The sequence below is a fragment of the Micrasema longulum genome, unplaced genomic scaffold (assembly GCF_059751315.1).
Source record: "Micrasema longulum isolate JH-2025_06_02 unplaced genomic scaffold, ASM5975131v1 h1tg002901l, whole genome shotgun sequence".
Taxonomy (NCBI): Eukaryota; Metazoa; Arthropoda; class Insecta; order Trichoptera; family Brachycentridae; genus Micrasema; species Micrasema longulum.
Window position 1 is genome coordinate 4,883 of NW_028280020.1, and position 22,006 is coordinate 26,888.

The window sequence follows — 22,006 nt, forward strand, 5'->3', positions numbered from 1 at the left end:
TACCTTGTTCCATGCATATTTCCCTCACATCAGCGCGCATGCTATCCTTAACGTATACTACGACTCCACTATTTTGATTTAAATAATTTTGTGAATGATATTCCATATAACCTAAAACCTGCTTGGACATATATGCTTCGTGCAATCTACACTCAGAAAAAAAAAGAATGTCGAATATAACCCTTGATTTAACAATATCCAAGAACGTCAAAAAATCATCCAGATTTTCCATGGTACGTATATATTGATGAATTATGTTTAACTTTGTCGATCCCCAGTGATACGATAAAGCTTCATTTAAGGTTTCAAAAACAATATTTTTACTAGAAGGTACTGTTTCATCCTGTTCCTCGTAAAAAGTGTTAACCATTTTGAGTAGAACCAATAATAGTGTATGAAAATACAAGTATTCCCAGTAGACCATATCTACTGGTATGATAAAAAAATATTAGTATATTGACTTTGATGTTGTACCTCAAAATTTTCGTAATTAAATAATTATAGCGGAAAGGCGAATTTGTTATCGTGCGTATGGGTTTATGTTTGTTGTAATACTTTTGTTGTAGTATGGAATCGTAATTAAACATTTCCATCAAAAACAAGAATAAAGATAAGTAAATAATAATTAAAATTAGAATAAACGATGTATAAAGATCGAGGGATGTTTTAACAAAGAGTCACAATATATTATATATACATGGCAAAATTGGACGGTTTTGCGGTACTCAAATATTTATTCAAGAAAAGGAATATTTGAGTTGGTTCTTATAAAAAATAATAATATTATACATAGATTAAAATTCAAAATTTTATTTTATTGAATGAATGACACAATTTTATCAAAATATTTAGTATTTTTTATTGTCAAAGAAATAATTAATGTTTTAAAGTTCTTTCAGTGCAACCTAAAACTTAATAAAAACTGCTAACTGCTGAAGTACTGAACAAATTATTAAAACAATGATCAACTAAATTTAAATAGATACCTATTTAACTGAAGATAAAACCATTTATACTATTTTCAATATGAAAAGTGATCCCTCTACATTTCACTTCATAAAATAGACATATATACATTTTTCAATAATGTCATGAAATTCTATGCCATGATTTATTTTACCATATTATATTCAACAATACTAGCCAATTCCATAATTAATATATCATGCATTGCATACTTATGTACGATAGATAAGCAGTTTTTTAAATAAGCAACTGATGGCAATCGAAGTGAGCAAACAAGCAATAAATTATTATAATATGAGTTCGTTTTATTTGCATTGAAATTTTGTTCTGTGTAAAAAACAAGGAAATGTATAAAAATCGGTAGAATTTCAATCAAATTCGGTAGATTGGTAGATTGCTCCCAAAATCGGTAGATCTGGCAACGCTGATGACGTGTAATCATGTGTGTGGCCATTATGTGAAGCAAAGTGTCATCGCATTCAAAAAACATAAATCCTCAAATTTACCACTTTCGTAGGTAGAGAAGATTCAGAATACCACCCCTGAGCACCATTGTTTTGCTGTATACTATAACTGACTTCATGATTGATAATCCTATGGTGGTTTTTGTTTGTATTGGCGGCTCTTCACCAGTAGCGCCTTAATACTTTGATCCAAAGCTCGATATGGGCGAGTAGTAACCGAAAATATACCTCCCTTAATGAAAAAAATAAATATTTTCATCATTTAATGTGTCTAACATCTGTTCAAATTATAATACTTACATATTCTTTTTTTAACAAATTGTAGTCTGCATTACTTTAAGGACTGTTTAACCCATCACGTTATGCAGACTGCAAACATAAATTCCTTACTCACTCGCCCTTGAGCCTGTAGCAATTGCACAGAAATCTTTAATCTGAGTAATTAAAAAAAAACATTTCTTTATCCAAGTGACTTGCTCTTCAAATAATTCAGAGTATCTACTGAATATTATTTAACAGTTTATATTGAGAACGGTAGTGGTTACACACATAAATAGAGACATTTACCCGAGCGTCAACCACAACCATAATACAAGATACTCTAATAGGGATCTGATACTAAGTGAAGGGGTCAACACTGTTCTGGCATCGAAACAACACTATTACGTAGGCAAAAAGGTCCATAACCTTTTGCCAGAATCGTGGAAAGACGGGAGTGTTGTCAAGTTGCGGAAGGTGTTGACCTCGCTCTTTCGTGACATTGGTCGTAGGGAGTCAGAAAAGTTGATGCATGCCACGGCATGGAGATTCTTATTGGGTGTCGAAAATAAAATATAAAAATAAGGAATCATTTAAAAAAATATATTTATAGATGGCAACCATGAAGTTTCGCATAAATAAATTGTATATGTTTTTATGAATGTGTGTATGTGTATGCGCATGGGTGTATATATATGTGTGTGTATGTGTGTATGTATATGTATCAAAATGTGTGTACGAATAAGTTTATATTTTATTTGTCTGTGCTCTCTATTAATTTGTTAACTATAATAATATATTAAAATGTAATTGCCTAGCTTGGAACGGGGTATGTACCCTTGTTAGCTGGGCAAAGTGAATGTAAAATTGTATTTTGATAAAGAGTGTAAATAAATAAATAAAATAAAGTTCGGAGTATTAACTTCATTAGAATAGAAAGCAGATAGTTGCTTGAGTACCAATGTGTAACAAAAAATAGATCCATATTATCCGCAGAAGCCGTATTCAGCAAGAGAATTGCCATATTAATGGGAGGGATTTTGACGGACGGCTTCTGGGTGTGTAAAACAATGCATGAGATCTCGCTCTGGTATTTATTGGGAACTTACAAACTGATCTCTTTCAGTATATTTAAATTATATATACCTCCAGAAATCAGCTTATAGAAATGTTTCCCAAGAAAATTTGACGACGAGATTCGAGGGTGTCGTAGTCCAGCGTCCCTGCTAGAAATGGAATGGCTAGAAGAATGGATAATTATTATTTTCACAAAGATATAAGTATCGCAAAAATCGCTTTTGAACCTTATCTACTTCAAGGCTGTGGGTTCCAAAAGGTTCCAAATGATGAAACAGTATTCTAGTATGCTACATACTATTCTAGATCCAGCGTAAGAACAACCGCGTCCGCGCATGTCCCGTCTCCTCCCCCACTTAACACATATATCCCGATTAATCAATTGAATTAAATTAATTTAATTTCTATTTCAATTTTAATAACCTACTCACAATAAAAATATGATTGCAATTAATACATTTAATGATGGTGATAATAATAGTATGGTTATAGTATTATAATATAAATGTTCAGACTTATCAAATTGTTTATGGAATTGATCCATAATTGAAAATATCATCGATGCATTTAAAAAAAACTAATCTTCCTCAAATGACCGAATGATTTGGCGATTTAACTTCGCCAGTTCTTGAATATCGAAACAAAATATATTTTACGGAATGCACCCCAATACCAGTCTGCTCAGAAATTGTGTGAATGGCATAAGTTTTTGAGATATCAGGGTTGTCAGACATAATTTTTCAAATGTATATTAATAATCTAGTGCGTTGAGGTTTGTGTACCATCTATAAAAATTACGAAAATTAATCAACACTAACATTCCGTTAATTTATATAGTACCTACAGTATCTACATCATTAATATATAAAATGCATTATTGTTACGATTCGAATGCTTATCTGTCGTCTTTTGTTCTTTACAATTGGGGATAGTGAATTTGAACATCAATTTTATCTGTAAAGCAAGCGCTTCGCTGGACAGTCAACGAGTTACTGATATACTTGTACTTGTACAAGTACAAGTACAGACGCCGTAGCCATGGGCACTGCAGGTGAAGAAAACGTAGGGGGGGAAAAGGTATGCGCAGGGCGAACCTAATTTCGTACTGTAGCAGGTCGTTACGGTCCGTTACGCTGGATCTTAAATAGTGTATCATACAATGTGCGAATTGCAGTTAGTATTATTGAAATATCTAGAGTTTAGAAATACAATTTTAAACCAATTATCGTTAGATGCGAGCTTTATCTACCCTAGAGGGCAAAAAAAATGTTGCTTGATTTTTAAAAATTTCATTTATTTTATACTTCACAAGAATACATCATATAATTGAATCAACAATGTATTCCTCACTGGGGAATCCCGTGCCGAGGAAGACATTTCACAATTTTAGTTTATTTTGATTAATTTATTTTTTACACAAAGAATAGTTTAAGAATATACCTTTTACACAAGTAACTATGTGTATTTATACAAAAAAAAACATGTATAGTTCTTTTTTTGACCAGTATGTTTTTAAGGCTGGAAGATGTTGAAGATGTGGAAGTCATCTTATACAATTTTTTACTGGAGATTTAAATAAATAAATACATACAAGTAGTAACTAATATCACGCTATTTCTCCATAGGAGTATAAATAGAAGATGGGACGCCAAACGCGTCCATCTTGACATACATTTCTAGTTTCTAAAACATTCATTGCTAAAACGTAACTAATGTTTCTCTAAATCAATATTTTAATTCATGTATATAGCACATCACGAAATTAAACATCAACTTAAAAATAAGTCACGTTAAAACATTTTTAAATGCTTCGTCAACAAGTCATTAAAACCATTTTATATCCTACAAAAAACTATTTATTTAATATTTTTGCTACAAATATTGTTTACGAGAAATCATTTTATTTCAAATAAAGAAGAAAAAAAAGAAGATTCAATTCAAATAAATATTTAAAAAAACATTTTTTTTTTTTAGAAATGTTAAAGATGTGTTTTTATCTAGTATGAGTCAACATATGTGATTTCAAGTTGGATTTCCGTAAAAATTTACTTTTGCACTCTGAGCAAGAAAAGGGTTTCTCGCCAGTATGAGTCATCACGTGCACCTTTAACAGTTCTTTCTTTATGCATCTGTACTCACACTCCGAGCAAGAAAAAGGTTTTTCACCGGTATGAGTTAACACGTGTGACTGAATTTGCGATTTTTTTAAACATTTATAATTACATTCGGAGCATGCGAAAGGTTTTTCTCCCGTATGGGTCATTATATGTGACCGTATATGTGATTTTTGTACACATTTATAGTTACACTCATCGCACGAGTAGGGTTTTTCTCCAGAATGAGACATCATGTGCCGTTTCAAATGTCCTTTTTGTAAACATTTATAATCACACTCAAGGCACGAGAATGGTTTTTCTCCAGTGTGAGATAACATGTGGCGTTTTAAATGTCCTTTCTGCAAACATCTGTACTCGCACAAAGAGCATGAAAAGGGTTTTTCTAGCGTATGAGTCAACATGTGTCGTTTTAAGTGTCCTTTCTGTAAACATTTATACTCGCACTCGGAGCAAGAGTAGGGTTTCTCTCCAGTATGGGTGAACATGTGTTGTTTTAAGTGGACTTTTTGAGTGAATTTATGATTGCATTTAAAGCATGAAAACGACTTCTCTCCTGAATGAATTAACATGTGCGATTTTAAGTTTACCTTGTGAGAAAACTTACGTTTGCACTCAGAGCACGAGAAAGGTTTCTCGCCGGTATGTTTGATCTCGTGGTTATCGAACCGTGATTTCGATAAACATTTATACTTACACTGAGAGCACGTGAAATACTTTTTTGGGTGAGTCAACAAGTGCTTTAATGCGTTTTCCTCCGAACATTTGTAGCTACACAGCGAACACGAGAATGTATTATTCGCGGCAATTTCAGGAAGACTTTTATTTGGTTTCGATAGCACGTTATGTTTTTCGCGTCTACCTAAATCTGAAAGCAAAACAAAAGCATGTTTTTACAAATATTTAGGATGTTTTATCACTGCTGAGCTATAGTAAAAAAAACTGGTTAAAAAACAAAGCAATATGGTATTTTCACAAGCCGGGAATAACGTTAAAAATAAAATGGAATTGCTGGCTGGAAAGGTTGTGCGGCATCCATTTATTATTAGAAACAAATAAACAAACCATCACGCAATTTTCCCGTAGGGATAGAACGCCATATCACTATATCTTTGCATACAGACCTCGCTTCCTCTACATTCATACATCTTCTCATGCACGCATGCAGATTATTCCTACTCTTGACATGTCCATCTTCAAGTATTAGATGGACTTGATCGTGCCATGACTTTCTCGGTCTATAGTAGATCCTTTTAGCCGTTCTTTCGCTGTCCATTCGTTCTATATGTCCAAACCAACGCAGCACCCCTTTCTTGATTCTGTCGATAATGCATGTCTCAGCCTTACACAGTTCACGTATCTCGACATTTGTGCACCTATCATACATTGTTTCACCACACATTCGCCTGAGGGATATTATTATTGAAAATAACATCCCGGCGCCCTCCAACATATTCGTCAGAACAGTTGTTCCAATACATGAAGGTGCTGGATATGAGACAACTGTACCTAAAATAAGCACTCGCACACTTCTGGTCGAACAATAAGGAGAGGTCTCAGACAAATGTTTGTACGACGTTTTCCCAGAGCACGAATTATGTCATATCCAAAACCTGTACGACTTTTGCTCAGAGACCTCTCTCATTTATCGCACCGAGAGTGTTCAATTTTTTGGAAGAGCGTATTAAGCTCTCAACGACAAAAACTTCTCAAGAGAGGAGTAAAGGACTGGATTCTCCTAAGTGAAAGAGATTTGAATGGGTAACTGCTTGATGATTTTCCAAAAGTTTGAGTTTACTGTTTACCATATTGATGTGCCATATATACCTATGTTTTTTTTTAAATTATTTTTTGTGTTTCTGATCCTACATTTGTAGTGATATACTCATGTGTCTGTGTCAACTAATTGCTCGTCCCATCTCAACACAGGACTTTTGAGTCCCATGGAGTTGGGACTTATGTCTTAAATAATGTGTAATAAACTACATGTATGTAAATAAATAAATAAAAATAAACTAATGCATATTTAGAGCAGATTTTTACGATTCTAATGATATAACTATCAATGTATTCGAAACAAGTTATCATTTAAAAAAATTAAGTTTAAAAATGAGCACACTTGGCATAACGTCATTTTGACGTCACGCGTTATGACCGCCGACTGCGCTTCTCATAAACATTGCGTACAATATTGGCGACAAGACATCATGCGTGCCATTTTTACTCAGTTTTATCTACACATGTATTTTTCTGTTAAATAGGCACTATCAGATTTTTGATAGGTTTTTTTCTAATAGTGCCTATTTAAATTTCATGCAAAATGTTAAAATTTTCTTAGTTTGGGTAAGGTAAAGGCACCAGTGATGGACAGTTTAAGAAAATGTTTTTAAACTTCATAACCCTACGATCCATTTTTAACAAAATGAAATCAGACGATGTGAAATAATAATAGTACGGTATGTTGGAAATCGTTTTTTAATAATAAAATTCATAACAGGTTACAGGTTTAAATAAAAAAATAGAAAAACCATAGTTACTTCTAATCATCAGTGATGGACAGACAAAATCTAATTATGGACACCCATTAATGGACAACGTCCAGTAATGGACGTCCAGCATTGGACGTATGAGTAACAAAATCTCTTTAGGTTATATAGATATTAGGTAAATATTTTTCCATCTTCATTACTTTAAAAAAAAACCTCTTTTATTTTGTTGTACAGGATCATTTATCCTTTCCACAATGTCTTCTATTCTGTACCAAATCTTATCGGTTTTTTCCGACCATCTGAAGGTGTTTCCAATAGATAACGTCATTGTACTAATTTCAAACAAACTTTTTTCTTTGTTTTCAATTATTCCTGGGAAATATTCCCCCTCATATCTAATTATTAGGTAACATCCCCCTTTTATGTATTGTACAAGAGCTTCACTGCTGGAGGACGTAAATTCATTCAAAGGTACATTTTCTAGATCTAATTCAGAGTCAAGATTTAGGGAAAGGGTTTTTTTTCTTTTGTTTTTTTGTCCTTTATAAGAAAAAACATTCGGTAATCGTTTTTTTCCTTTCGTGAAATATTTTTCATATCCCTTATTCTCTACAATAGAGTCACTGTGTTCATTCCACTCACTTTCACCACTTTCGGCATATTCGATTTCCAAGTCGGTGTTGTCTGAAGACGAACATTGTTGTAACTTTTTCATTTTTTTCTTATTCATATTTTTCTTTTCTTTGGCAATTTTCTCTTTCAAAACTATTTTTTCTGCTCTTTCTTGGTTTTATTTTCTTTTTCTACTTGTAATCTACGTTTTTCTTCATCTTTTTTTTCTTAATACTGCTTCCATGATTTACTTGTAACTGCCGATGGTAGCTTTTCTTTCTTTCTTCTGTTTTTTTTCTTATCCTCAATTTCTTTCAAACGGCGACGGCACTGTAATACCTAACACATCGCTTAATATATTTTTCAAAGGTGTACAATATTTTGTTGCTGGATTAGTACGGGAAGTGCTAGGTCTAGATTAGAATATAAGGCCATGGGAATGAAAAGGCTTAGGGCCTAGTAATTAAATACCAGATGCAGTTGATGTAAAGTCCTTTACTGCGTCAGTACTTCTAGTCGACTCAAGCTGCTCTTATTCCATAGTAAATGCTCCCGGCGTAATATATTTTGGCTCATCAGTTTCTCTCGTCGATTTCACACTTATTTGACTCTACATTAGATGCAGCCGGTATTGATTTGTCAGTTAAATAATCAGTATTCAACGATGACTTGTGTTGCTCTGACTCCTCAAAAGATAAAAAAAGAATATTTTTCTCAGGATTGTCGGCAGTTCTAATCGTTAAACGAGGTTTACTGACTCGACATCAAATGCCGGTGAGAAGAGTTATTCGTGGTACACCATATTTTAACGCCGCTGCCCCTACTGCTTCCCCCCTGTTCACTGCATCTACGCCACGTCCTATTTGTTTTGGCGTATAATTTTTTTTGGGTGCCATGGCTAGGAAAGAAAACACAAAATATACCTTTATTTAAGATCCACTTATGGACAACCAGTATTGGACACCCATGTCCATGACTAAATTGCGTACACTTATCAGTACCACAAACATAATGTACAACAAAGACGGCACGACAGACTTAAATTGAAGGTAACTGCGATGAAAACACAGATACACTGTTTGACTCAATTAATGGACATTTTGTCCATCACTGGTCTAAGATGAAAATCGGTAGTCAGTTATGAACATTCAAATTTGACAAAATATACAAGTAGCTAGGTATGAATTTAGATTGATTTCGTATCTACGGTATGTCTAGAAAACGTATTATTTAATATTTCAATAAGTAATTACTAAAATTTCTACCAACTAATTACAAAATAGTTACTCACCTCACTAATTATTTCTGCAAGAAATTATGAATTTCGCTAACGCCGTTCGATTGGCGCCTTTAAATGCTAGCTATTTTTTAACTTAATAGCCGATTGTCGCGATATGCATCCCGGTTGATAGATAAATATCTATGGTTTATGATTCATTTTTGCCAGTATAAAAATATGTTGAATATTTCTTATTTTAAAGGATTTAATAAACTTTTGTCCATAACTAAGGTGCAGTCCATTACTGATGCCATTACCTTACATGTTTATTATTAGGTACAAATATTATTTTATGTTATTCTTGTACATATATTTTTGTTGTCTATTGTTTGTGTCCATATTGTTATTCCTTTCTGTTTATGTTGTTTTAGTGCTGTTTTTAATGCTAATTTGTAACTCTGCGTAACTTTTTTTTGGTCTATGTTATCATGTTTTGGTAGAAAGCCCTAATAAAGGACAAAAAATACGTGCTTTCTTTTTTTATAACAGTAATACTCACCCGAGTTACTTGCAGTATTGCGAGATGATTCTAAACATTCTTGCTTAATGTTCGGATAGATAACATCCATTTCTCTGTAGTTGATGCTATCCCTGTTTATCATATACTGTTCGGCGCTGGTACCCGGTTCAGCCTTCACGTTAGCGAGACAGTGTTCTTCGCTTCTGACACGACATGATACCCTTTCCCAAGCATGAAGAACGTCCCCTTCGACAGAGCCAGTCCTAGGTTCAGATTTCACAGTAGCAGCAAACGGTTCCTCGTTTCTGCCGGGATCCGCTGACTTTTCTCTGGTATGGAGGTGATAACGACAATTATCACTAGAGCCCGGTTCAACCTTGATGAAGGGAATTTCTGGGTAAATAGTTTCACTCTTTACAGCGATTATATCTCGATCAGACTCTGGTTCGCTTTTAATATGAGAGAGTAATTGCAAATTTTCCCTAGTATTGAGAATATTTTTTTTTACATCGCCAGAGCCCGGTTCAGCCTTCACTCTCACTGAAGCGAGCTTCATATTTCCTCAAATTTCTAGAATGAAATTAAATAAGTATTTTTAAATGAGTACAACAATATATTTGGACTACAGAAATATATGTTTAAACCAAAGAATTGTACATTTGTGGTTTCATTGCCAAATTCCAACAAACTGATTATATAAAGGTGTTATTAAAATTATTTAAGCTTCCACATTGATCCAAAAAACGTATTATTTATAAAATCTTATTGTAGCATTATTTTTCTTTTTCATTATAACCTAGCTAAATACTAGTCACTTTATGTTTATGTTAAATTATTCTCAATTTTAATTTGCTATATTTATATTTAAAACATAAGGTTTTCTCACTTCAATTTGTAATCTTTTATTTGTCATCTTATATTAGTGTTTCTTTTTTACTTTTTTGCAGTTTTAAAAAAAAAAAAATTTACTAATTTGTTTACTTTCAATTATTTAGTTGAATTATATATGGTTATATTTCATATTGTATATTACATAATGAATTGTTAACTGATGTGATCATTTCTGTAAAACTTTTTATTGTAAAAGGTTCTTTGAACCGTTGATATATAAATAAATAAAGCGACGATTTTTTAAACACTTGAGAATATCCATCATTGGCGTGTCTCTATCGTTTGTTATTTATTGATAAATTGTCTTTATAGGAGCACTGTACATGGGACTAAAATGTACAATTACATATAATACAACAAATAAAGTTACCTGAAGAAATAAAAGAATCGGAAGGCATAGAATTATTAAAAAATAATTAGAAAAAATATGTTATTGAGAATTTTCTATAAGAATCATTTTTATTAAATCATCATCATCGTCATCATTCCCTTTCCGCACCAAATGGTGCATCGGGCATTGCATTGATACACCAATCGCAGTGTAGATTGATATTTTTTATACATGAAGGTAAGATGATCAGCCTTACGCTTCAAGTACCAGTTCAGGGACTATGAAATATTCTAGAGTAAAACACCCTTTTTAATAAATTTTTCATGTCAACCATGTCGGGAATCGAACCCGAGACCTCTTGCATGGTAGGCATACGCGCTGAGCACTACACCATGAATGTTAAATCGTATATTAAAACTTAAAATGTTATGAACTAACTTAATAAAGCATAAACAAATAAATAAGAACCCTTAAAAGTGCCGAGTTTTATCTGCCCTCTTCTGACGTTCAAAATATTAATATGATAACTCTTTAATACGATTTATTTTTGTAAAAAGTAAATTGTGCCGCATCAGAAAAGTTATTTCTGAAACAATTCCTTTTTTAAAAATCCGTTTAGTTTTGCGACGCGGAAAACGGAGCTACGAAACCTCAATTTTTGCTGGGCATAATCCTTCCGAAGCGCAGTTTTCTTTTCCGCACAAAATTCGGGACGGCATCTAAGAGATCTAAAAACTACGCACATTTAAATGGTTCGTTATATTTGTTGTTATTTTGGGCACAGTGAAAATGAATTTTAATTTGAAATAGTGACATTTATTGAAAAAAAACTCTGATTATTATCGATTCTTATCGCGTTTGATTTACTAAAACCTCGCAGTTTAACGGCGTACCTTGAAAGCGCTTCTGCGTGGCCAAGAATCGGCAGTATCAAACCAATTAGTAGACTGAATGACGACTGAGATATGTGCGATGAATAAAATCAATAGCGCGATCTATGGTGCGATGCGCGTCCTTTTTGTAGAGGCACATAGACAATAAAAGTCAGAGACACGTAGTACATTATACTTTTGTTTATTGAAGCCTTTTATTTTATTTTATTTAGTTTAATCAGAAAAACAAGAGCAATACAAAAAAATATACCCAACATTATAAAAAAAAACACAAAATAAAGCCAGATCAGTATTCCACATAAACACAATTATTAAAATCCAGTTTAGTTAGATATTAATTCATAAAAGTGCATTTGTGAGAGTTTTTCTGTATGAGGATGCGTGCATAAGTGAGTGGAGTGTGGTTTTAGTAGATATGTGAATATGCGTGAGAGTGTATATACCCATATAGGGTGTATTTTATGGACAGGATGAGTGTGTGTTCGGTATGAGTGAATAGAAACAACTTAAATTTATAATACAAAAATATATTTTTTTTATAAAGAAACATATTTTTTTCATTAAATAGTTTTTTATTCTTGTTATAAAAGTGAGTTAACTGCAGTTAAATATGTGTATGTTATTGAATAATACATTTTAATTACGCGCCAAGCGAATCAGAGGAGAGTTCTGTTAATATTGACCAAAATACAAATTACTAATGATGAAAAAACATTACGCTGTTCTGCTTAGGGGTAAAGGGGAGAAATGGTACAATGCGTTTTAAAAATTTCGTGTGTTAGAAATACCGCATTGTAAAACGAGGTTAGCGCAGAGACATGCATAATTTATAAATCCAATTTTGATGCATTTACGCAAAAAAATTCAAATTTCTCTTTTGTGTGCAATTGTGAATCTTCTCTATACCCTAAAGTTCTAGAGAATGGCTAATTTAGAAAGATTTAGTTTTTCCATGCGACTAATTTTTGCTTTATATTTGGCCACATAACAATTTAAGCAAAGGATCTTTTTTAGTTTCCTAATGGCCAGTTCTAGCGAGTAGCCTAGCTTCGAAATTCAGTTAACTACGAAACGTGAGCATGATTCTAGGTCGGCAGAATTTTAAATGGAATGAACACAGTTTTTGTTTAATTTTGAATAAAAATACTTCAATCACATTTTTATTGTGTATTATTTTGGAATAAGGATCATTTTTAACACATGTCTCGACTTGCACTTGTGGTAACGCTTTGTTACATTATCGTCTGTGTAGCTAACGCGCTACCGGCGTCGTGTTGTGATTCCGCTGTAGTCGCTAGAGCCTACGGCCCGGTGAACTGGTTGTAAGGCAGTGGAGGCTAGGCGACCCAGTTAAGTCTCGTCAAGGCCGGAGATATCCTCAGAAGGGCCTATTGCCCAATTCGCCGTGGCCAGGAATCCGTAGCGAGAGAAGTTCAAGTCCAGGGTGAAGCGAAGGTCTCAAGCTAAGTGAAGTGAAGTTGAGTAGAAAGCCGGATCGGGGGGTAGAGAATAGAGATGAGTAAAAGCCAATCGTCAGAGGACGATTGGCTTTTATTCATTGTTTTTTGTTTTGGTTTGTTGTTCATTGTCATTTGTTTTTTTAAATTTTATTCGTTCTAAAAATGTATTTTAATGTGCCAATATGTCTTCTTGCTCATATTGATCATCGTGGTTTCAGATGTGACAGGGTTTAAAGAACACCCTGTATGTTCAAATGTTAAAAAATTACAGTAAAAAAAAAGTTTTTAAATTTAACAAAATGTTTGTACCTACCCAATAAAGGTTTAAAAAATATCAACAGCGTATTAAAATTACATATACATAATACAAGCTAAAAAGGTATGAAAAAGCATAAATATCATTTCAATAGGATTAATAATTAAATTTACAAGAAAAAATGTTAATAATAATTATATTACAATAATAATAATAATATTGTTTGCGATCTGGCAAGTTTACGCGCCGACTTCACTCATGCTCGCGGTGAAAGCGAGGCGACGGTTTTTGGACACAGTCCGATGTATTCAAATATGATTCTACGCTTCTTCTGGACTATTCTCAATTCTATGGGTAATAATATTTCCACGATCTACGTAATATTAATTTTATTTTTCATATAAAATTTAACCCTTCGCTTCCGTTGATATGCATAGTGGCAATGCGTGAGCTGATTCTCGACAGGAGGTATATTAAATTTTGTAAATGTCACAGCGCAAATGGATGCAAGGAAATGGAGTGAATGGACTGACCTTTTTTGTTGATTTTCTTATTTTCTCCGAGCTTAGCTGAGGCGGCGATACGGCGGAGCGAGTGGTAGCTTAAGCGGCAAAACTCCAAACCGAACATGCACTTCAATCGCGGTCAAATCGGACACTGACCCCAGGTGGCAAAATAATCAACTCAATAGTTATTGGAACTATAAAGGTGCAAAAGGGATAGGATTCAAATGGGCGAGAGAAAAGGAGACAGGTATAGGAATTTATTTACGCTGTGACACATTTTCAATCGGCCTAACCACGGAGAACTAACAAAAAAAGTACGGTTTATACCACTGTCCCAACCCATAGTGCACAGGGAGCTGAATTAGCCCACTAAATGCAGCATGGAGAAGGTCCAACACAAGTTTTTAAGATTTATAAATTTCAAATTAAACATTCCAATTGAAGAGCTTAACTATAAATGTTTATTGAAGCAGTTAATTTAATATGTATTAGTGATAGAAGGGAAATTTCAGATTTAGCGCTGCTTTTCAAGTTATTAAATAATGTTCTTGACAGTCCCGAACTTTTAAATTGTGTGATTTTTTATGTGAGACAGCGTGGGACGACACAAAATACTTCTTTTGCTGTTGATTTGCATAGTTCAAACTATGCCAAATTTTCGCCTATTCCACGGCTCAACATGTTAGCAAACAAACATGGAAACTTAGACTTATTTCATTTATCTTTATACCAATTAAAATCATTACTTTTTAATCACTTCTTTTCTAAATTATAAAAATGTACTTGTGTTATACTTGTTCGACTGTATATGCTATAATACATCGCCTCTGTTACTGCAATACTTTTTTTTATTTAAACCCTTCATTTATTGTTAATTTGCTGCATACTTATCTTATAATTTAATATTTAATTTTTCTTTATTATTACATTATTTTCTGCTGATTTTATTTAATGTATCTACATTTTTTATACCGTGTTCAGGTGTTTTGTTTCATTATAATTGTTTTTCAATATTATGTTATACTTTGTTAAAGGCGTAAGCCGTCGAAATAAATAAATATACCGATTATCTGTTTCATGCGGGTAAGGTGATTAGCCTTTTGCTTCAGGTACCAGTCCAAGAACATTAAATATTGCAGTGCAGATCCACCTTTTTAACTCTTGTGTGGCTGTGATGTCACACTAGTCGATATACGATACAAGACTTGATTTTTTTATATTTTTTTTTTAATGATAAAGTTGTATTTTTTATGATCTAAATGGACATTTTCACGCCGGATTTGGAAAGTAAAATTCGTAAAGCTACGCTGGATTTTAATACAAAAAATATTTAACCTTGCTACCCAAATTTTCCTTCTTTAAAAAAACACCACTATCCTGGATTCAAACTAAAGATATGAACTCTTTTTTTATAAAAATATGTATAATATACATAAAAAATAATACATATTCATACCTAAATCCACACAGATACATATTTAATAGTAAGAGACAAAGAAAACAACATTATTTTATTAGTACAGCTCACATACTTAACTACTGTGCAGACATTAGGTCAAGTAACAAGCTACTGTCAGCTCCCGGTGGCCCAACATCCGCACAAATGCCAAATATACGAGTATATGATATATATTCATCGAGACAGTGTACATTTGAACATTTATATTACTCCGATCCTTTTATCTCTTGATGTTTGTGAAGTTAAAGAGCTGAAACCCTTATTTATGCGGAAGAGATTCATCTACTTGTATTGTAAATAAGGGTGGTAAAGTGGCCACTTAAACCCGCCAATGACAGTTCATAGGCTCTCTGGATGCCTGGACTTCAATAATACCTTCTCTAAAATGTTCTTCATCTCTGTTGTAATATGTTAATGTTAACAGCTCCCCAGGGAGTTGAATCCAGTCCTTGTCTACAAAAATTTTAACAAATTCAAAATGTTGATTATTTATCCTTTTTAGAATGTCGAGCCCTCATGTGAGTTTTTAAGGTAGATTTTTGGGAAAATTTGCGCTGGCACTCAGAGCACGGGTAAGGTTTCTCTCCAGTATGAGTAAAAATGTGTACTTTCAAATGTCCATTCAAAAAAGTTTTATAATCACACTCGGAACATGAGAAGATTTTTTTGTTAGTATGAGTCATCATGTGTAATTTTAAACCTCTTTTAAGACAGAATTTTTCTTGACATACAGAGCATGAAAATGTTTTCTCGCGATCATGGGACGACATGTGAGATTTTAATCCTGCCTCTTGATAATATTTATGTTTACACAGAGGGCATGAAAAGCGTTTCTCGCGTTGATTATGAATAGCCATGTGTAATTTCAGGCGCGATTTCAGGAAACATTTATACTGACACTCAGAGCACGAGAAAGGTTTCTCGCCAGTGTGGAACAGCATGTGCACGTTGAGAGATGCTTTCTGTGTGCATTTAAACTCACATTCAGAACATGAAAATGGTTTCGCACCCGTGTGACTCAGTATATGCGCTTTTAAGCGCGATTTCTGTAAACATTTATAGTCGCACACAACGCAAGAGAAGCGTTTCTCTCCAGTGTGACCCATCATGTGTATTTTCAAGTGCGCTTTTCTCGAGCACACATAATCACACACCGAACATGCAAACGGTTTCTCGCCGGTGTGAGTGGCCATGTGTGATTTTAAAGCTCCTCTCCGTAAAGTTTTATACTCACACTCGGGGCACGAATGCGGTTTCTTTCCAGTATGAACCAACATATGTGACGTTAAAGTTCTTTTCTTCCAACACTTGTAATTGCACACCGTGCAAGAGTATGTACTAACCGCGGCACAGAGAGTGCGTTTTTTATTTTTCTCTGTAAATACGTTCGTACTTTTGTCCAAACCTTAAAACAAAACAAAACGTTTTTAAGTTATAAGTTTCAATTTTAAGTTTAAGTAATTATAAGATAGACCGGATCTTGTCTTGAGATGGTATTTTTTTTATGTCCTAGCTTTAATTTTATTTGGTTGTATTTTATTTTATTAGTGCCTGTATTAATTATATGAAATTGTATTTACCATCGTTAGAATGGACTGCATAAGTCCGTCAAATAAATAAATAAAAATAATTTATTGCAACGAGTAGGTACTAACAGCCATTCAGTTAGTCCACGTGTGAACAGCAATTCAAGACAAACATTGTTCAGGAGATGGACCCGCAGGATAATGTATTACCCTCACCACAGCGCGCGGCCGCATTGTCCTCGCGCAAACCCACGCAGACAGGACTGTAAGACAATCGCGACGTGCTCGGCGCGTGCGTGTCGCTCCCGCGTATTTTAATTATTTAGTTCATCCACCAACAATTCCAATACATCTTGGTTCTAAATATTTTTCGCGAACTCGCTTGTGACAAACGTAGCGCGTACTTATCTCCACTCGATGTCCTTATTCAGGGCTACCCGAGAACAGACATCGAGTCGAAAACACTCGTTAAAGGATCTGGTTTTATTTCATACACAGAACTTTATTTATCTGCCCGGACAAATAAAATATTTCTATATAATATATCAAAAGTTCATTGCCTTTCTAACTAACTAATTTTCTGAAATAATAATAATCATTTAAAAAGCATTCGCTGACATAAAGTATGGTAGTACTCACTTGAGTTTCCTGCGGTATTGCGAGCGGAATCCAAACATTCTTTTTTAATGTCGGGATAGTTAATATCCATTTCTGCGAAGTTAACTTTATTAATAAGTAGCTTATGCTGATCGGTACTGGCCCCTGGTTCAGCCTTAACAATAGCAACATCTGGCTCCTCACTTTTGAAAGAACGTTGGGCCCTTCCCCGAGTACGAAAAATATTTCCCTTTACATTGTTAGTCCCCGGTTCGGCCTTAACGGTCGCAGCACCTGGCTGCTCGCTTCTGTAAGGACACGACGCCCCTTTCCCGGTATGCATATTATCTCTCTCTTTATCGCCAATTCCCGGTTCAGCCTTTACGGTAGCAACACCCGACTCCTCGCTTTTGATGGAAGATGGCGCCCTTCCCCAAGTATGAAAAATACCTCCTTCTTGATCGCTAGTTCCCGGTTCAGTCTTCACGGTAGCATCACCCGGCTCCTCGCCTTTGTAGGGACATGGCGTCTCTTCCTCAGTATGGAGAATATCTTCTTCTACATCGCTAGTCACCGGTTCAATTTTCACGATATGGAGAATATCTCTTACGTCGCCAGTCCCGGGTTCAGCCTTCACAGTAACAACGCCTGGCTCCTCACTTCTGTAGGGCCATAGCGCCCTTTCCCCAGTACGGAGAATATTTCCTTCTACATCACCGGTTTCCAGTTCAGCCTTTATGGTAGCAACGCCTGACTCCTTGATTTTGTAGGAACATGGCGCCTCTTCCCCAGAATAAATAATATCTCCTAATTCGCCAGTCCCTGGCTCCACCTTCATACACACTGAAGCGAGCTCCATCTTTTCCTCAAATTCCTAGAACTACATATCAACTAAATAAGTGCTTATTGAAGCAGAACAGTATATTGAGAATGCTGAATGATATGTTTAGGATGCGACTAATTTGGACGAATACAAAATCAATATAATTATCACCGTAGCTTACAAAAACCTAGTCACATATCCATACAATAATACAGATTTTTGTTGTTTGCAGAGATTTAAGCAACGAATAAACGATAAGGTACTTAATGTTAACACATTCTTGTAGACCTAAAAAACGCAACTACACCACACCACTCCATACTTCTCCAATTATACTAAAATGTCATATTTCTGCCGGAAAAAATATGAATTCCTAGGGATGGTATTCACTAACAACGTCTACCATCCACTTGAAGCAAAACAAGATGCCTCCATGGTGCTTCTATGTGAGCGGGAATCTTTTATTTTTATCAGTAATTTGCAAAACAGCAAATTAATGAATGGGTACAAGCATCCATTTGTGGGGGTACATAGACAATAAAAGGCAAGACGTCAATATCAAAGACAAAGTTAGCGGAACAGTAGGTACTTGATTTGATTTGTTTTGTGGAGAATTTACAATATTAGTACTTATTTATTTTTATCTCAAGAAAGGGCGAACATTACTTGGTTTTATAAGGCTAAATTTTGGTGCTTTCTGAGAATATTTTTGTTTTTTTCCTTATTATTATCTGTACAGTAAAAGATAAACCACGATAATCACAAAAATGAAACGTTCAGGAAACAAGATTTTGTGATTGTGCTATTTCCAAAACATTGTAACTTTTGAACTACATTAGATAATTTCAACCTTAAAAGAATTTTGAATGCAAAAGGTTTTTTATATAATAATATAGTACATATTAAAAAATTGAATATATTGATGTTTTTTGCAATAAAACAAAGTGGCTTTCAAATTTTTATTTCGACATAAAAAACATTTTTACAACGAAAGTAGATTTTGACGTTTCATTTACGTATAAAATAAGTTATTCGGATAATTTCTGCATTTTTAACTTCAAAGCGACAAAAAATAGATTACTGTGTTTTGTCTTCAAATGAGCAATTTTTTTACTAAATTAAACTTTGAATTTTGAATTATTTAAACTTTCTTTTTAAAACTAAGGTTTTTTTAAAACTGTTATTTTATAATAAACCCCTTCTTTTGAACATTAAATTTAATCTTTTTCTTCTACTGCTTAATTTTTTTTTACAGACGCTATATTTTTTTGTACTTCTCACAAAAGTATAAAATTTCAAGTTTAAAAAAATAAAGTTTTTTTTTCAAGGAAAAAGAAATATTAGCGTTTTTATAATTTACCCAAATATTTCAATCTTGGTGACCATTTTCAACAAATTGTAAATAACTCACTATTAGAAAATGGAAATTAAGTTGCAGTAGAGTGGGGTTCGAACTTCGGACCTCTGATCCGTGAGTCTGCAACACTAGCCACGGGACCACAACCCGATTTGTATGTAATTTGTTTGCTGCTTTTTTTATAATTCTGTTAATGGTTCATAGAAACGTAAATAAATTAATAATTTTCAAATAGAAAATTTCAGCCAATTATGTTTAAGAAATGTTGAAAACAGAAATGAATGGAAAAGAATATGTAGGCGTTGGTAAAAATCGTATGTGGATAAAATGGGAATTGTCAATTTGTAAAAAAACATACAAGCTACCCCGGTTTCTGATATATTTTTTAGTACCTATATAAAAAGTAAATGGCTGGAGATAAGTACATTATTTAACCTGTCATGTATATCAACAAGTAGAGATGTTTATCGAATAAACATAATAATCGGATATAAAAAAAATGACTGTTCTCAATAATCGGCTAACAGTTCGAATAATCTTTTCGGTCGAAGTTTGAACAATCGCGCATTGTCTGGTGATCAATTCATGAAATGACGATACATCAGCATTTGGTCTCAATGCCTTTCTCGGTCTTCATCGTTTTCTGCATCCATCAAAATTCAAATCGTAAATCTTTTTAGCCGTTATTTCACCGTCCATGCGCTTCACATGTCTAAAACGCTGCAGACGTTCTTTTTTGATTTTGTCCATGATTATTTATCATAATTTGATATTTACGTTCCTAAATGTAGGCAACTAGGTAACTATTATTCCTTGTTTTAAAAAATATTTTATTGATTATTGAATACTTCATTGGAGTTCACTGAAAGACACCAAATGTTTATTTTATGAATATTTATGAGTGGATGTTTGTTATATTTAACTGTGTGTGAACATAAAACTAATTAAATTAATAAACAATGCTGGTCTAAGCTTTTAATAAGGCATAGATTTCGACATTTGTACACCTATTATAAATGACCAGCATGTATTGTCAGAGTTATCTTTTAGTATTAAGTTATAGTAGAAACCTTCAAAACTTCAACGATGTTTCTGCAATGTTGTGCAATCCCATCATCACCACCCTGCTGGTCCCTCTACCACGTGACTAGTTGTTTTTATTTCAGCCACCAAGGGCACTGCGGGCGCGATAACTAGTACCATGTGATCTGTAATATCAGCGTTCACAAAAAAAGCTCGTAATAATTTGTATAGTATATATATATGTATAATGTCAAAGAAATAAAAATAATAAGTTTTGTAAAATATGATAAAATATGTAGTACGTAAAATGTATACCCGCACACAGGCCATGCCTTTGTGAATTTTTTTTTGTATTTGTGAAATATTTTTTTATATTTGTAATTTATGAATACCTATTGTAAAATGCAAAAAATAAATAAAAAAACACGTTATTTATATATGTATAACATTAATGTTTACGTATAAATTATAACATGTACATATGTGTGTAAGAGTATACAGGGTGTTCTTTAAACCCTGTCACATCTGAAACCACGAAGATCAGTATAGGCAAGAAGACATATAAGCATATTAAAAACACATTTAAAACACAGATTTTTTAAAAATAAAATTAAAAAAAAACAAATGGTTTCTTACTTAACCAGGGGAGAATTGAGGGAAGCGCGGGCGCGTGGTTGTCGGCGTATCAGACTCCCCCCCCCTCCTTCATCGTTTGTCCTCTGCAAAAGTAAGCAACCATTTGCTTTTTTGACATTGAATTTAATTTATTCGCTCTAAAAAAAATTATAATGTGCCAATATGTTTTCTTGCTCATACTGATCATCCTGGTTTCGGATATGACAGGGTTTAATGAACACCCTGTATATGTGAGTGTATGTATATATATATGTGCAAATATGTTTCTGAATGCTTTGCAAGTGCCCCGACTCAACACGGATTTTTTAGCAAGTCCGGACAGGTGCACAGGTATGGGTCGTTCCTAGTTGTATCACTTAAAACTATGCCTTTGTAATCAATTAATATATGCATAATGTTTTTTATGTATAAAAATTCGTTTTACCACACATTTGCCTAAAATATTGCATTTTGAATATCAAATTCAACATCATATTTAATCCAATATACATGGAATCATTTTTTAAGCGCCCTCTTAGTATTTTAATAC

At 33.6% G+C, this 22,006-nt stretch overlaps 1 protein-coding gene and 1 long non-coding RNA gene across 2 annotated transcripts; one reads left to right on the plus strand and one right to left on the minus strand.

Annotated features, from left to right (window-relative positions):
- Positions 1-4,186: 4,186 nt before the first annotated feature.
- Positions 4,187-11,923, minus strand: LOC148271396 (uncharacterized). Its single transcript, XM_088241437.1, has 3 exons — positions 11,835-11,923; positions 9,759-10,289; positions 4,187-5,747 (listed from the first exon to the last, which is right to left on the minus strand). The coding sequence occupies exons 2-3, from the start codon at positions 10,273-10,275 to the stop codon at positions 4,759-4,761; spliced, it is 1,506 nt and encodes a 501-aa protein (XP_088097563.1). The 5' UTR covers positions 10,276-10,289; positions 11,835-11,923; the 3' UTR covers positions 4,187-4,758.
- A 1,875-nt stretch (positions 11,924-13,798) lies between these two features.
- LOC148271397 (uncharacterized) lies at positions 13,799-14,895 on the plus strand. Its single transcript, XR_015825107.1, has 2 exons — positions 13,799-14,018; positions 14,120-14,895. It is a non-coding gene; the product is annotated as an uncharacterized LOC148271397 (long non-coding RNA).
- Positions 14,896-22,006: the final 7,111 nt, after the last annotated feature.

What these genes read in the sequence shown, in the direction of transcription:
- LOC148271396 (XM_088241437.1), bottom strand. Translation starts at nt 10,275, where the DNA reads ATGAAGCTCGCTTCAGTGAGAGTGAAGGCTGAACCGGGCTCTGGCGAT. An exon ending in CAATACTGCAAGTAACTCGG is followed by an intron (nt 5,748 to 9,758) that starts GTGAGTATTACT and finishes TTTTGCTTTCAG; the next exon opens with ATTTAGGTAGACGCGAAAAA.